The sequence below is a fragment of the Scomber japonicus genome, unplaced genomic scaffold (assembly GCF_027409825.1).
Source record: "Scomber japonicus isolate fScoJap1 unplaced genomic scaffold, fScoJap1.pri scaffold_548, whole genome shotgun sequence".
NCBI lineage: Eukaryota > Metazoa > Chordata > Actinopteri > Scombriformes > Scombridae > Scomber > Scomber japonicus.
Genome location: NW_026518599.1, coordinates 1 through 15,210, shown reverse-complemented (window position 1 = coordinate 15,210; position 15,210 = coordinate 1). Strand labels below are relative to the sequence as shown.

General features: G+C 47.1%; 1 protein-coding gene across 1 annotated transcript; it reads left to right on the top strand.

Annotated features, from left to right (window-relative positions):
* Window positions 1–9,830: 9,830 nt before the first annotated feature.
* On the top strand, window positions 9,831–14,022 carry LOC128354766 (N-acetylglucosamine-6-phosphate deacetylase-like; the record flags this gene model as incomplete). The annotated part of the gene is made up of 4 exons (XM_053314935.1): window positions 9,831–9,922; window positions 11,436–11,572; window positions 13,735–13,837; window positions 13,986–14,022. Coding segments are annotated over exons 1-4 (360 nt in total), but the record flags the coding sequence as incomplete, so codon positions are not given.
* Between the last annotated feature and the right edge of the window lie 1,188 nt (window positions 14,023–15,210).

Here is a 15,210-nt window from a genome sequence, read left to right as displayed (position 1 = left end):
GCGTGAGGGGGCCCGGGGCCGCATGAGGGGACCCGGGGCCGCACGAGGGGACCCGGGGCCGCACGAGGGGACCCGCTGCGACTGTTTCTCCTCCTGAGCAAGAAATAAAAATAAAGGATCAGTTCTTAAAGTTTTAGTTTGATTTAAAAGTGACTGAAAGTACACCAGGAAGCATTTTAATAGATAGAAGGAAGGAAGGAAAGGGAAGAAGGACAGAAGGAAGGAAGTAAAGTACACCAGGAAGCATTTTAATAGATAGAAGGAAGGAAGGAAAGGGAAGAAGGACAGAAGGAAGGAAGTAAAGTACACCAGGAAGCATTTAAAATAAGATGAAAGCAAACTAGATGACACAGAAGTTATAATATAGTTAGTTAGGATAGAAGGAAGAAAAGGAAGGAAGGGAGGAAGGAAGGAAGAAAGGAAGGAAGGACAGATTGAAGGAAGGAAGGAAGGAAAGATGGAAGGAAGGAAGAAAGGTAGGAAGGACAGAAGGAAGGAAGGAAGAAAGGTAGGAAGGATAGATGGAAGGAAGGAAGGAAAGGGAAGAAGGACAGAAGGAAGGAAGGAGGGAAGGAAGGAAGGAAGGAAGGAAGAAAAGGGAAGAAGGACAGAATGAAGGAAGGAAGAAGGGAAGAAGGACAGAAGGAAGGAAGGAAGGAAGGAAGGACGAAGGAAAGAAGGAAGGAAGAAAGGTAGGAAGGACGGAAGGAAGGAAGTGAAGAAGGATAGAAGGAAGAAAAGGAAGGAAGGAAGGAAGGAAGGAAGGGAGGAAGGAAGGAAGGGAGGAAGGAAGGACAGATGGAAGGAAAGATGGAAGGAAGGAAGGAAGGAAACCAGACATATCATGTGTCTTATAGATTGTTGTTGTTTGAACAGGTTTTAGTAAAGTTGTTGACATTTAAAAATAAACTTGAATGATAATTTGTGTTTTTCCACCATCATCTCCTTCAATGTTCACTTCCTTCCTTCCTTCCTTCCTTCCTTCAATCTGTCCTTCCTTCCTTTCTTCCTTCCTTCAGTCTGTCCTTCCTTCCTTTCTTCCTTCTGTCCTTCCTTCCTTTCTTCCTTCCTTCAATCTGTCCTTCCTTCCTTTCTTCCTTCTGTCCTTCCTTCCTTCAATCTGTCCTTCCTTCCTTTCTTCCTTCTGTCCTTCCTTCAGTCTGTCCTTCCTTCCTTTCTTCTGTCCTTCCTTCCTTTCTTTCTTCCTTCCTTCCTTTCTTCTGTCCTTCCTTCAATCTGTCCTTCCTTCCTTTCTTCCTTCTGTCCTTCCTTCCTTCAATCTGTCCTTCCTTCCTTTCTTCCTTCTGTCCTTCCTTCCTTCTGTCCTTCCTTCCTTTCTTCTGTCCTTCCTTCCTTTCTTTCTTTTTTCCTTCCTTCCTTCCATCTGTCCTTCCTTCAATCTGTCCTTCCTTCCTTTTTTCCTTCTGTCCTTCCTTCCTTTCTTCCTTCCTTCAATCTGTCCTTCCTTCCTTTCTTCCTTCTGTCCTTCCTTCAGTCTGTCCTTCCTTCCTTCCTTCTGTCCTTCCTTCCTTTCTTCCTTCCTTCAATCCGTCCTTCCTTCCTTCCTTCCTTCTGTCCCTCCTTCAATCTGTCCTTCCTTCCTTCCTTCCTTCTGTCCCTCCTTCAATCTGTCCTTCCTTTCTTCCTTGGAAGTGAAGAAGGAAGGAAAGGGAAGAAAGACAGAAGGAAGGAAGGACTTCCTTCCTTCCTTCCCTCTTCTCTTCTGTCCTTCCTTCTTTTCATCCCTCCTTCCTTCCTTCTGTTCTTCCTTCCATATTTCCTTCCTCCCTGTCTTTCCTTCCTGTCTTTTCCTTTTATCCTTCCTTTCATCTTTCCTTACTTCCTTTCTTCTGTCCTTCCATCATATCTTTCTCTCCCCCCCTCCCTCCTTGATTCCATCCTTCTTTCCTGTCTCCTTTTACATTACCCACAATGCAACAGGAGAGGAGTAGCAGCGTCTTCTCCTTTAACTTCACACCTCCACTTTTTATTTTTAAAAACTGTCCTCGGCCTTAACCGGTGCTGACTCAGGTGACATCATCAGCGACATCATCAGCGACATCATCAGTGACATCATCAGTGACATCATCAGCGACATCATCAGTGACATCATCAGTGACATCATCAGTGACATCATCAGATCATCACAGAATAGAGCAGAAAAGTCTTTGTTTTCATTAAACATGTGCAACGACATTGAAAGCAAACGTCATGGCAGCGGCCCTCTTTCTTTCCTTCCTCCCTTCCTTCCTTCCTTCCTTCCTTCCTTCCTTCCTTCCTTCCTTCCTTCCTTCCTTCCATCTGTCCTTCCTTCCTTCCCTCTGTCCTTCCTTCCATCCTCCTTTCCTTCCTTCCATCCTCCTTTCCTTCCATCTGTCCTTCCTTCCTTCCTTCTTTCAATTTGTCCTTCCTTCCTTCCTTCCTTCCTTCCTTCCTTCCTTCCATCTGTCCTTCCTTCCTTCCTTCTTTTCCTTGGTCCTAGTCCTCTCTGGACTAGAATAATAGGAATGAATGCAGTAATAAAGTTAATTGTTGCAGTTGTAAAATGTTATTTCTATATTCCTCCTTCCTTCCTTCCTCCTTCCTTCCTTCCTTCCTTCCTTCCTCCTTCCTTCCATCCAGGGGATGATGGTGATGGTTAGACGCCAGCAGCGTCAGACTGGAGAGGAGAGGAAGCTCTGAGCCAGCGGGGGGAAAGTTAAGGGCCAAACTGTTTGTCCTGCTTTTCTCTTCTTTTCTGTCTTATGAACAAAAGTACATTCCTTCACACACCCAGCACCCCCCCCCCCACACGCCAGCCCCCCCCTCCTCCTCCAGCCCCCCCCTCCTGCAACCTCCCCCCTCCTCCAAACCCCCCCCTCCAAATACCCCCCCACCCCCTCCACATACCCCCCCCCCTTCACCCCCCAAAGTACACAATCTGCTCTCAGTTTGTTGCTGACTTAATTTAATTTATAAAAACTGTAGAAAATATAAAATGTTGAATCCTTTAAGTCCTTCTGCTAATAAAATATAGTATAGTACTTTACTGTAGTACAGTTTGAGGTACTAGTACTTTACTGTAGTACAGTTTGAGGTACTAGTACTTTACTGTAGTACAGTTTGAGGTACTAGTACTTTACTGTAGTACAGTTTGAGGTACTTGTACTTTACTGTAGTACAGTTAGAGGTACTAGTACTTTACTGTAGTACAGTTTGAGGTACTTGTACTTTACTGTAGTACAGTTAGAGGTACTAGTACTTTACTGTAGTACAGTTAGAGGTACTAGTACTTTACTGTAGTACAGTTTGAGGTATTTGTACTTTACTGTAGTACAGTTAGAGGTATTAGTACTTTACTGTAGTACAGTTTGAGGTACTTGTACTTTACTGTAGTACAGTTAGAGGTACTAGTACTTTACTGTAGTACAGTTTGAGGTATTTGTACTTTACTGTAGTACAGTTAGAGGTACTAGTACTTTACTGTAGTACAGTTTGAGGTACTAGTACTTTACTGTAGTACAGTTTGAGGTATTTGTACTTTACTGTAGTACAGTTAGAGGTACTAGTACTTTACTGTAGTACAGTTTGAGGTACTAGTACTTTACTGTAGTACAGTTAGAGGTACTAGTACTTTACTGTAGTACAGTTTGAGGTACTAGTACTTTACTGTAGTACAGTTTGAGGTATTTGTACTTTACTGTAGTACAGTTAGAGGTACTAGTACTTTACTGTAGTACAGTTTGAGGTACTAGTACTTTACTGTAGTACAGTTTGAGGTATTTGTACTTTACTGTAGTACAGTTAGAGGTACTTTTACTTTACTGTAGTACAGTTTGAGGTATTTGTACTTTACTGTAGTACAGTTAGAGGTACTTTTACTTTACTGTAGTACAGTTTGAGGTATTTGTACTTTACTGTAGTACAGTTTGAGGTACTTTTACTTTACTGTAGTACAGTTTGAGGTACTTTTACTTTAATGTAGTACAGTTAGAGGTACTAGTACTTTACTGTAGTACAGTTAGAGGTACTAATACTTTACTGTAGTACAGTTTGAGGTACTAGTACTTTACTGTAGTACAGTCTGAGGTACTAGTACTTTACTGTAGTACAGTTTGAGGTACTAGTACTTTACTGTAGTACAGTTAGAGGTACTTTTACTTTACTGTAGTACAGTTTGAGGTATTTGTACTTTACTGTAGTACAGTTTGAGGTATTTGTACTTTACTGTAGTACAGTTAGAGGTACTTTTACTTTACTGTAGTACAGTTTGAGGTATTTGTACTTTACTGTAGTACAGTTAGAGGTACTTTTACTTTACTGTAGTACAGTTTGAGGTATTTGTACTTTACTGTAGTACAGTTAGAGGTACTAGTACTTTACTGTAGTACAGTTTGAGGTACTTTTACTTTACTGTAGTACAGTCTGAGGTACTAGTACTTTACTGTAGTACAGTTTGAGGTACTTTTACTTTAATGTAGTACAGTTAGAGGTACTAGTACTTTACTGTAGTACAGTCTGAGGTACTAGTACTTTACTGTAGTACAGTTAGAGGTACTAGTACTTTACTGTAGTACAGTCTGAGGTACTAGTACTTTAATGTAGTACAGTTAGAGGTACTAGTACTTTACTGTAGTACAGTCTGAGGTACTAATACTTTACTGGAGTATAGTTTGAGGTACTAGTACTTTACTGTAGTACAGTTAGAGGTACTTTTACTTTAATGTAGTACAGTTTGAGGTACTAGTACTTTACTGTAGTACAGTTAGAGGTACTTTTACTTTAATGTAGTACAGTTTGAGGTACTGGTACTTTACTGTAGTACAGTTTGAGGTACTTGTACTTTACTGTAGTACAGTTAGAGGTACTAGTACTTTACTGTAGTACAGTTTGAGGTACTTGTACTTTACTGTAGTACAGTTTGAGGTACTAGTACTTTACTGTAGTACAGTTTGAAGTACTTGTACTTTACTGTAGTACAGTTTGAGGTACTAGTACTTTACTGTAGTACAGTTTGAGGTACTTGTACTTTACTGTAGTACAGTCTGAGGTACTAGTACTTTACTATAGTACAGTTTGAGGTACTAGTACTTTACTGTAGTACAGTTTGAGGTACTAGTACTTTTACTGTAATACTGCATACTACATCAGTATAATACTGCAGTACTTTCACATTGCACTAAATTTACTAAATTCTCTTTTTTACATGATTTCCCTGAACTACCCACCAGCCCTGTTTACTTTCTATGTTTCTGTTATATATATATTATTATTATATTATATATATAATTATATATTATTATATTAAATACATGAGATTGATGTTAAACACTAATAAACTGTTTTTATGAGTTAAAGAACAAACATGTCAGATATTTATGGAACAATAATCCAACAGTCCAAAGTTCACTGAGCTTTGGTTTAACAGGAGAACATCAAGTGTTGTGTTCTGGCTCCCTCTGCTGGTCACATTACATTATATTATATTATATCATATCATATCATAGTATATCATATTATATTATATCATATTATATTATATTATATTATTTTATATTATTTTATATTTATCAGGATATGAGACGTTTTAAAAATATCTTCTCTTTGAGTTTTTGAATTAAGCACTTTTACTTGTTACTGAGTATTTAAACATGAATAAATTAGTACTTTTATATAAGTTAGTGATATATAGTGATATAGTGATATATAGTGATATATAGTGATATACTGATATATAGTGAATACTTCTCCAGCTGTCTGTAAACTCTCTGCTGTGTTGTGATCAGCTGACCTGCTCCTCGGTCACATGACTCCATCCGCTTCCTCTGTCTCTACAGTCATCTGCTGAACTCTGCTGGAGGCAAGTATCACACTAACGACCCACAACACCTTTTACAAACTTCTGCTTTTATACTTTTCATCCTGATAAAAGACAAACCCGAGCTGAACTCACTCAGCTGGAGGCGAGCACGAGACTCTGCACGAGACTCTGCAGAACTCGGTTATAAAACCTGATGGTTTAGTGAAGTCTGCTCGGTCTCGCGCTGCTGGTTTGGCGGGAGATGAGGGTTTAATAAGTTTAAATGTTACAGGAATAAACTTTTGAATGTGTGTTTAATGTAAGCCGAGTTGACAGGTGGACTCTGCTCGTGCTCTCACTCCGGACAGTTTCCCGCGTTAAGGCGCGTAAATCATCTCAGAGTCATGGAAACTTTAAATATGCGGGTTTCTAAATGGAGTTTGGCCTCGTGCGGGTTTTTTTTTTCTTGCGGGGGTTTTGACAACCAGCGGGTCACGTGACAGTGTGTGAGAGTGTAGAAGTTTAAAAAGATGAACACTAAACAGTTTAATATGTAGATTTATTTCGTTTTAATGTTTAATGTCGTGTTAAATAAAATAAAAACCGCCATGACAGCAAAGAGACGGTCAGAGGTCAAAGTCAGCTGCTGCACCTTCAGCGATAAGAGATGAAGAGATTAAAGCTCATCATCATCTTCATCATCATCAGGAAGGACACTTTATCTCTTTTTACTGTCTCCATATTGGGTTAGTTTAAATTTAAAGGGTTAAAAATGTCTAAGTGGTGTAACCATAAAAACTTTGGAAGGAAGGAAGGAAGGAAGGAAGGAAGGAGGGAGGGAGGAATAAAGGAGGGAGGGAGGGAGTAAGGGAGGAATAAAGGAAGGAAGGAAGGAAGGAAGGAGAATATATTAGAGGATTATGGCAAAAATGTCTAAGTGGTGTAACCATAAAAACTTTGGAAGGAGGGAGGGAGGGAGGGAGGGAGGGGGGGGGGGAGGGAGGGAGGGAGGGGGGGGGAGGGAGGGAGGAATAAAGGAAGGAGGGAGGGAGGAAGGAAGGAAGGAAGGAAGGAAGGAATGAGAATATATTAGAGGATTATGGTAAAAATGTCTAAGTGGTGTAACCATAAAAACTTTGGGAGGAAGGAGGGAGGGAGGAATAAAGGAAGGAAGGAAGGAGAGAGGGAATAAGGGGAGGAATAAAGGAAGGAAGGAAGGAAGGAATGAGAATATATTAGAGGATTATGGTAAAAAATAGCTAAGTGGTGTAACCATAAAAACTTTGGAAGGAATGGAGTGAGGAAGGAAGGAAGGACAGAAAGAAGGAAGGAAGGAAGGAGGGAGGGAGGGGGGGGAGGGAAGTCAGCTGCTGCACCTTCTGTGATAAGAGATGAAGAGATTAAAGCTCATCATCATCAGGAAGGACACTTTATCTTTATCTATATATTAGAGGATTATGGTAAAAATGTCTAAGTGGTGTAACCATAAAAACTTTGGAGGGAAAGAGGGAGGGAGGGAGGGAGGGAGGGAGGGAGGGAGGGAGGAATGACAGAAGGAATGGAGTGAAGAAGGAAGCAAGGAAGGAAGGAAGGAAGGAGAATATATTAGAGGATTATGGCAAAAATGTCTAAGTGGTGTAACCATAAAAACTTTGGAAGGAGGGAGGGAGGGGGGGGAAAGGAGGGGGAGAGGAGGGAGGGAGGGAGGGAGTGAGTAAGGGAGGAATAAAGGAAGGAAGGAAGGAATGAGAATATATTAGAGGATTATGGTAAAAATGTCTAAGTGGTGTAACCATAAAAACTTTGGAAGGAAGGAAGGGAGGGAGGGAGGGAGGGAGGAAAATGTCTAAGTGGTGTAACCATAAAACTTCGGAAGGAAGAGAGGGAGGGAGAGAGGAAGGAGGGAGGGAGGAAGGAAGGGAGGAGAATATATTAGAGGATTATGGTAAAAATGTCTAAGTGGTGTAACCATAAAAACTTTGGAAGGAGGGAGGGGAGGGAGAGAGGAAGGAGGGAGGGAGGAAGGAAGGAAGGAAGGAGGGAGGGAGGGAGGGAGGGAGGGAGGGAGGGAGGAAGGAAGGGAGGGAGGATTAAAGGAAGGAAGGAAGGCGAATATATCTAAGGATTATGGTAAAAATGTCTAAATGGTGTAACCATAAAAACTTTGGAAGGGAGGAGGGAGGAAGGAAGGAGGGAAGGAAGGAAAGAGGGAGGGAGTAAAGGAGGAATAAATAAAAGAAGGAAGGAGGGAGGGAGGGAGGAGAATATATTAGAGGATTATGGTAAAAATGTCTAAGTGGTGTAACCATAAAAACTTTGGAAGGAATGGAGTGAGGAAGGAAGGAAGGACATAAAGAAGGAAGGAAGGAAGGAGTGAGGGAGTGAGGGAGGAAGGAAGGAAGGGGGGAGGGAAGTCAGCTGCTGCACCTTCAGTGATAAGAGATGAAGAGATTAAACCTCATCATCATCATCAGGAAGGACACTTCTTCTTTCTTTCTTTCTTTCTTTTATTCTCATTGGATAAAATATTTTGTGGTTACACCATTTGACATGTTCAGGAGCATTCAGTTTTACTTTTGGTTAAAAAATGGTGCAAATGTCATTTAAATGATATAAAACCAACAAAAATACTAAAAGTACATTTTAACAAACCTGATTTTAAATCTAGTTTAACTGATTTCTTTTTAACCCTTTATAGGGCACTTATTGAAAGGAAGGGAGGAAGGAAGGAAGGAAGGAGGGAGGAAGGAAGAAAGAAGGAAGGAAGGAAAAAGCAAGGGGGATGGAGGAAGGAAAGAAGGAAGGGAGGAGAGAAGGAGGGAGGCAGGAAGAACAGATGGAAGGAAGGAAAGGAAGGAAGGAAAGACAGAGGAAGGAAAGAAGGAAGGGAGGAGAGAAGGAGGGAGGGAGGAAGGACAGATGGAAGGAAGGAAAGGAAGGAAGGATGGAGGAAATAAGGAACGAGGGAGGGAGAAAGGAAAAGAGGAAGGGAAGAAAGAAGGCAGGGAGGAAAGAAAGGAAGGAAAGAAGGAAGGAAGGAAGGAAAGAAGGATATTTTGGATATTTACAGAAGTTACCAAATATAATTTTTGTGTGTCTCAGTCGTCTGAAGCCGAGAGGACCGACCTCGTCTCCGACCTCGTCTCCGACCTCGTCTCCGACCTCGTCTCCGACCTCGTCTCCGACCTCGTCTCCGACCTCGTCTGCTGAGAAACAAAATGCCGTCCAACAAATCTGTGAGTGACGCTCCGATCGCTCAGTTCATCAACTGCAGGATCCTGAGAGAGCATCAGCTGCAGAGGTAGGAGGGAGGGAGGGAGGGAGGGGGAAGGAGGGAGGGAGGGAGGGAGGGGGGAGGGAGGGAAGGAAGGAAGGAAGGGGGAGGGGGAGGGGAAGGAGGAAGGAAGGAGGGAGGGGGAGGGAGGGAGGGAGGGAGGGAGGGAGGGAGGGAAGGAAGGAGGGGAGGGGAAGGAGAAAGGAAGGAAGGAGGGAGGGGGAGGGAGGGGGGAGGAAGGGGGGAGGGGGGGGGGAGGGGAAGGAGGAAGGAAGGAGGGGGGGGGAGAGAGGAAGGAGGGAGGGGGAGGGAGGGAGGAAGGGGGAAGGAAGGAAGGAAAGAGGAAGGGAAGAAGGAATGAGGGAGGTAGGAGGGAAGGAAGGAAGGAAGGGAGGGAGGGAGGGAGGGAAGGAGGGGGGGGAGGGAGGGAAGGAAGGAAGGAAGGGAGGGAGGGAGGGAGGGAAAGAGGGGGGGAGGGAGGGAGGGAGGGAGGGAAGGAAGGAAGGAAGGACAAACGAGAGGGAGGAAGGAATGGAGATAGGGAGGAAAGGAGGGAGAGAGGGACGGAGAGAGGGAGGAAGGAAGGAAAGAATGGAGGGAGGGAGGGAGGAAGGAAAGGAGGGAGGAAAGAAAGAAAGAAAGAATGAAGGGAGGGAGGAAGAAAGGGAGGGAGGAAGGAAGGAAGGGAGGAAGAAAGGGAGGGAGGGAGGGAGGGAGGGAGGGAGGAAGGAAGGAAGGGAGGAAGAAAGGGAGGGAGGGAGGGAGGAAGGAAGAGAGAGAAACAAAATGCTGTCCAACAAATCTGTGAGTGACGCTCCGATCGCTCAGTTCATCAACTGCAGGATCCTGAGAGAGCATCAGCTGCAGAGGTAGGAGGGAGGGAGGGAGGGAAGGGGGGGGGGGGGGGGGAGAGGAGGGCGGGAGGGTGGAAGGAAGGGAGGGAGGGAACGAGAGGGAAGAAGGACAGAAGAAATGAGGGAGGGAGGGAGGAAGGGGGGAAGGAAGGAAGGGAGGGAGGCAGGGAGGATGGAATAAAGGAAGGGAGGGAGGGAGGAAGGAAAGAATGAAGGGTGGGAGGGAGGGAGGACAAATGGGAGGGAGGGAGAAAGGGAGGGAGGGAGGGAGGAAGGAAAGAATGAAGGGAGGGAGGGAGGAAGGGAGGGAACGAGAGGGAAGAAGGACAGAAGGAATGAGGGAGGGAGGGAGGGAGGAAGGGGGGAAGGAAGGAAGTAAAGAGGAAGGGAAGAAGGAAGGAAGGGAGGTAGGAGGGAAGGAAGGAAGGAAGGGAGGGAGGGAAGGGGGGGAAAGAAAGAAAGAAAGAACGACAAATGGGAGGGAGGGAGGAAGGGAGGGAGGGAGGAAGGAAAGAATGAAGGGAGGGAGGGAGGAAGGAAGGAAGGAAGGAAGGAAGGACAAATGGGAGGGAGGGAGGAAGGAAGGAAGGGAGGCAGGAAGGGAGGTAGGGAGGGAGGAGGGAAGGAAGGAAGGACGAATGGGAGGGAAGAAGGAAGGGAGGGAAGGAAGGAAGGTAGGGAGGGAGGAAGGAAGGGAGGGAGGGAGTGAGGGAGGAGGGAGGAAGGGAGGAAGGAAGGGAGAGAGGAAGAAAGGGAGAGAGGGAGGGAGGGATGGATGGACAGAGGGAGGAAGGAAGGAAAGAAAGAATGAAGGAGGGAGGGAGGAAGGAAGGGAGGGAGGACAAATGGAAGGAAGGAAGGAAGGAAGGGAGGGAGGTTGGAATAGAGGAAGGGAGGCAGGAAGGGAGGTAGGGAGGGAGGAGGGAAGGAAGGAAGGACGAATGGGAGGGAAGAAGGAAGGGAGGGAAGGAAGGAAGGTAGGGAGGGAGGAAGGAAGGGAGGGAGGGAGTGAGGGAGGGAGGGAGGAAGGGAGGAAGGAAGGGAGAGAGGAAGAAAGGGAGAGAGGGAGGGAGGGATGGACAGAGGGAGGAAGGAAGGAAAGAAAGAATGAAGGAGGGAGGGAGGAAGGAAGGGAGGGAGGACAAATGGAAGGAAGGAAGGAAGGATGGGAGGGAGGTTGGAATAGAGGAAGGGAGGTTGGAATAGAGGAATGGAGGGAGGGAGGGAAGGAGGAAGGGAGGAGGGAGGAAGGAAGGGAGGGAGGAAGAAAGGAAGGAAGGAGTATTATGAGTGATGTAGTATTACAGTAAAAGTGTGTGTCTGCGTCTGCGTGTGTGTGTGTGTGTGTATGTGTGTATGTGTATGTGTGTGTGTGTGTGTGTGTGTGTGTCTGTGTGTGTCTGTCTGTCTGTGTGTGTGTGTGTGTGTGTGTGTGTGTATCTCTCTCTCTGTGTGTGTGTGTGTGTGTGCGCGTGTGTGTGTGTGTGTGTGTGTGTGTGTGTGTGTGTGTGTGTGTGTGTGTGTGCAGAGAGGACTTGTGGGTGCGTGATGGGAAGATTTTAGACCCGGAGAAGCTCTTCTTCGATGAGCAGGGTTACGCTGACCAGAGAGTCGACTGTGGAGGCAGCATCATCGCACCGGGCTTCATAGACGTCCAGATCAACGGTACACACACACACACACACACACACACACACACACACACACACACAGAGAGACACAGACACACACACACACACAGAGACAGACACACACACACACACACACACACACACACACACACACACACACAGAGAGACACAGACACACACACACACACAGAGACAGACACACACACACACACACACACACACAGAGAGAGACACACACACACACACACACACACACACACACACACACACATAGAGAGACACACACACACACACACACACACAGAGAGAGAGAGAGAGAGAAAGAGACACACACACACACACACACACAGACACACACAGAGAGAGACACAAAGACACATACACACATACACACACACAGAGAGACACACACACAGAGAGAGAGACACACACACACACACAGAGAGAGACACACACACAGAGAGAGACACACACACACACACAGACAGAGAGACAGACACACACACAGAGAGAGACACACACACACACACACACAGAGACACACACACACACAGACACACACACACACACACACACACACACACACACACACACACAGAGAGAGACACACACACACAGAGACACACAGAGAGACACACACACACACACACATACATACAAGGGAGGGAGGAAGGAAAGATGGAAGGAAGGAAGAGAGGAATAGAGGAGGAAGGAAGGAAGAGAGAGAGGGAGGAAGGAAGGAAGACAGGAAGGAAAGAAGGACAAATAGAAAGATGGAAGGAAGGAAGAGAGGAAGGAAGGGAGGAATAGAAGAAGGGAAGAATAGAGGAAGGAAGGAAGAAGAGAGGAAGGAAAGAAGGACAAATAGAAAGATGGAAGGAAGAAAAAGAAGGAAGGGAAGAAGACAGGTAAGAAAGATGGAGGGAAGGGAGGAAGGAAGGACAAATAGAAAGAAGGAAGGAAGGAAGGAAGGAAAGATGGAAGGAAGGAGGGAAGGAAGGAAGGGAGGAAGAAAGGAAGAGAGGAAGGAAGGGAGGAATAGAAGAAGGGAAGAATAGAGGAAGGAAGGAAGGAAGGAAGGAAGGAAGGAAGAAGAGAGGAAGGAAAGAAGGACAAATAGAAAGATGGAAGGAAGAAAGGACAAATGGAAGTAAGGAAGAAAAAGAAGGAAGGGAAGAAGACAGGAAAGAAGACAGGAAGGAAAGATGGAAGGAGGGAAGGATAGATGAATGGAAGGAAGGAAGAGAGGAAGGGAGGAAGGAAGGAAGGACAAATAGAAAGAAGGAAGGGAAGAAGAGAGGAAAGAAGGAAGGAAGGACAAATGGAAGGAAGAGAGGAATAGAGGAAGGAAGGAAGGAAGAGAGAGAGAGAGGAAGGAAGGAAGACAGGAAGGAAAGAAGGACAAATAGAAAGAAGGAAGGGAAGAAGACAGGAAGGAAGGAAGGAAGGAAGGAAGGAAGGACAAATAGAAAGAAGGAAGGAGAAAAAGAAGGAAGGGAAGAAGACAGGAAAGAAAGATGGAAGGAAGGAGGGAAGGAAGGAAGGAAGGAAGGAAGGAAGGAAAGAAGGACAAATAGAAAGAAGGGAAGAAAACAGGAAGGAAAGATGGAAGGAAGGACGGAAGGAAGAAGGACTAATAGAAAGAAGGAAGGGAAGAAGACAGGAAAGAAGGAAGGAAGGACAAATGGAAGGAAGGAGGGAAGGAAGGAAGGAAAGAAGGACAAATAGAAAGAAGGAAGGAAGGAAGGAAGGAAAGATGGAAGGAAGGGAGGAAGGAAGGAAAGACATAGAAAGACAACATGAACATGAGGAATGAAGTGATGATGCTGACTGTGGGAAGGAGGGAGGATGGAAGGAAGGGAGGGAAAGAAAGATGGAAGGAGGGAAGGAAGGAAGGAAGGAAGGTAGGGAGGAATAGAGAGAAGGAGGAAGGAAGGGAAGCAGGAAGGGAAGAAGACAGGAAAGAAGGAAGGAAGGACAAATGGAAGGAAGGAGGGAGGGAGGAAAGGTGGGAGGAAGGAATGAAGGGAGGATGGACGGAAGGAATGAAGTGATGATGCTGACTGTAGCGGCAGGGAGGAAGTAAGGAAGAGAGGAAGGGAGGGAGGGAGAGAGGAAGGGAGGGAGGAAGGAAAGAAGGGAGTAAGGAAGGAAGGAATGAAGGGAGGATGCTGAGCAGTGTGAGTCTCTCTGCAGGAGGATACGGGATGGACTTCTCTCAGCCCTCTGAAGACGTCAGCGCTGGAGTTTCCTTCGTCGCCAAAAAGATCCTGGAGCACGGAGTCACGTCCTTCTGCCCACCCTGGTCACGTCTCCACCTGCTGTCTACCACAAGGTAACGAGGGAGGGAGGAAGGGAGGAAGGGAGGAGGGAGGGGGGAGGGAGGGAGGAAGGAAGGAAGGGAGGGAGGCAGGAGGGAGGGAGCACGGAGTCACGTCCTTCTGCCCCACCCTGGTCACGTCTCCGCCTGCTGTCTACCACAAGGTAACAAGGGAGGGAGGGAGAGAGGGAGGGAGGGAGGAAGGGAGGGAGGGAGGGAGCACGGAGTCACTTCCTTCTGCCCCACTCTGGTCACGTCTCCACCTGCTGTCTACCACAAGGTAACGAGGGAGGGAGGGAGGGAGGGAGAGAGGGAAGGAAGGGAGAGGAGGAGGGAGGGAGGGAGGGAGGAAGGAAGGAAGGGAGGGAGGGAGGGAGGGAGGGAGGCAGGGAGGGAGGGAGCACGGAGTCACTTCCTTCTGCCCCACTCTGGTCACGTCTCCACCTGCTGTCTACCACAAGGTAACGAGGGAGGGAGGGGAGGGAGGGAAGGAAGGAGGGAGGGATGGAGAAAGGGAGGGAGGGAGGAAGGGAGGGAGGGGAGGGGAGGAGGGAGGGAGGAAGGAAGGAAGGGAGGGAGGCAGGGAGGGAGGGAGCACGGAGTCACCTCCTTCTGCCCCACTCTGGTCACTTCTCCACCTGCTGTCTACCACAAGGGTAACGAGGGAGGGAGGGAGGGAGGGAGGGAAGGGAGGGAGGGAGAGAGGGAGGAAGGAAGGGAGGGAGGAAGGAAGGAAGGGAGGGAGGGAGCACGGAGTCACCTCCTTCTGCCCCACTCTGGTCACTTCTCCACCTGCTGTCTACCACAAGGTAACGAGGGAGGGAGGGAGGGAGGGAGAGAGGGAGGGAGAGAGAGAGGGAGAGAGGAAGGGAGGGAGGGAGGGAGGAAGGAAGGAAGGGAGGGAGGCAGGGAGGGAGGGAGCACGGAGTCACGTCCTTCTGCCCCACTCTGGTCACGTCTCCGCCTGCTGTCTACCACAAGGTAACGAGGGAGGGAGGAAGGGAGGGAGGGGGGGAGGAAGGGAGGGAGGGAGGAAGGAGGGATGGAGGGAGGAAGGAAGGGAGGCAGGGAGGGAGGGAGCACGGAGTCACGTCCTTCTGCCCCACCTGGTCACGTCTCCACCTGCTGTCTACCACAAGGTAACGAGGGAGGGAGGAAGGGAGGGAGGGAGGGAGGGAGGAAGGAAGGAAGGAAGGGAGGCAGGGAGGGAGGGAGGGAGCACGGAGTCACGTCCTTCTGCCCCACCCTGGTCACGTCTCCGCCTGCTGTCTACCACAAGGTAACGAGGGAGGGAGGGAGGGAAGGAAGGAGGGAGGGATGGAGGGGAGGAGGGAGGGAGGGAGGAGGAAGGA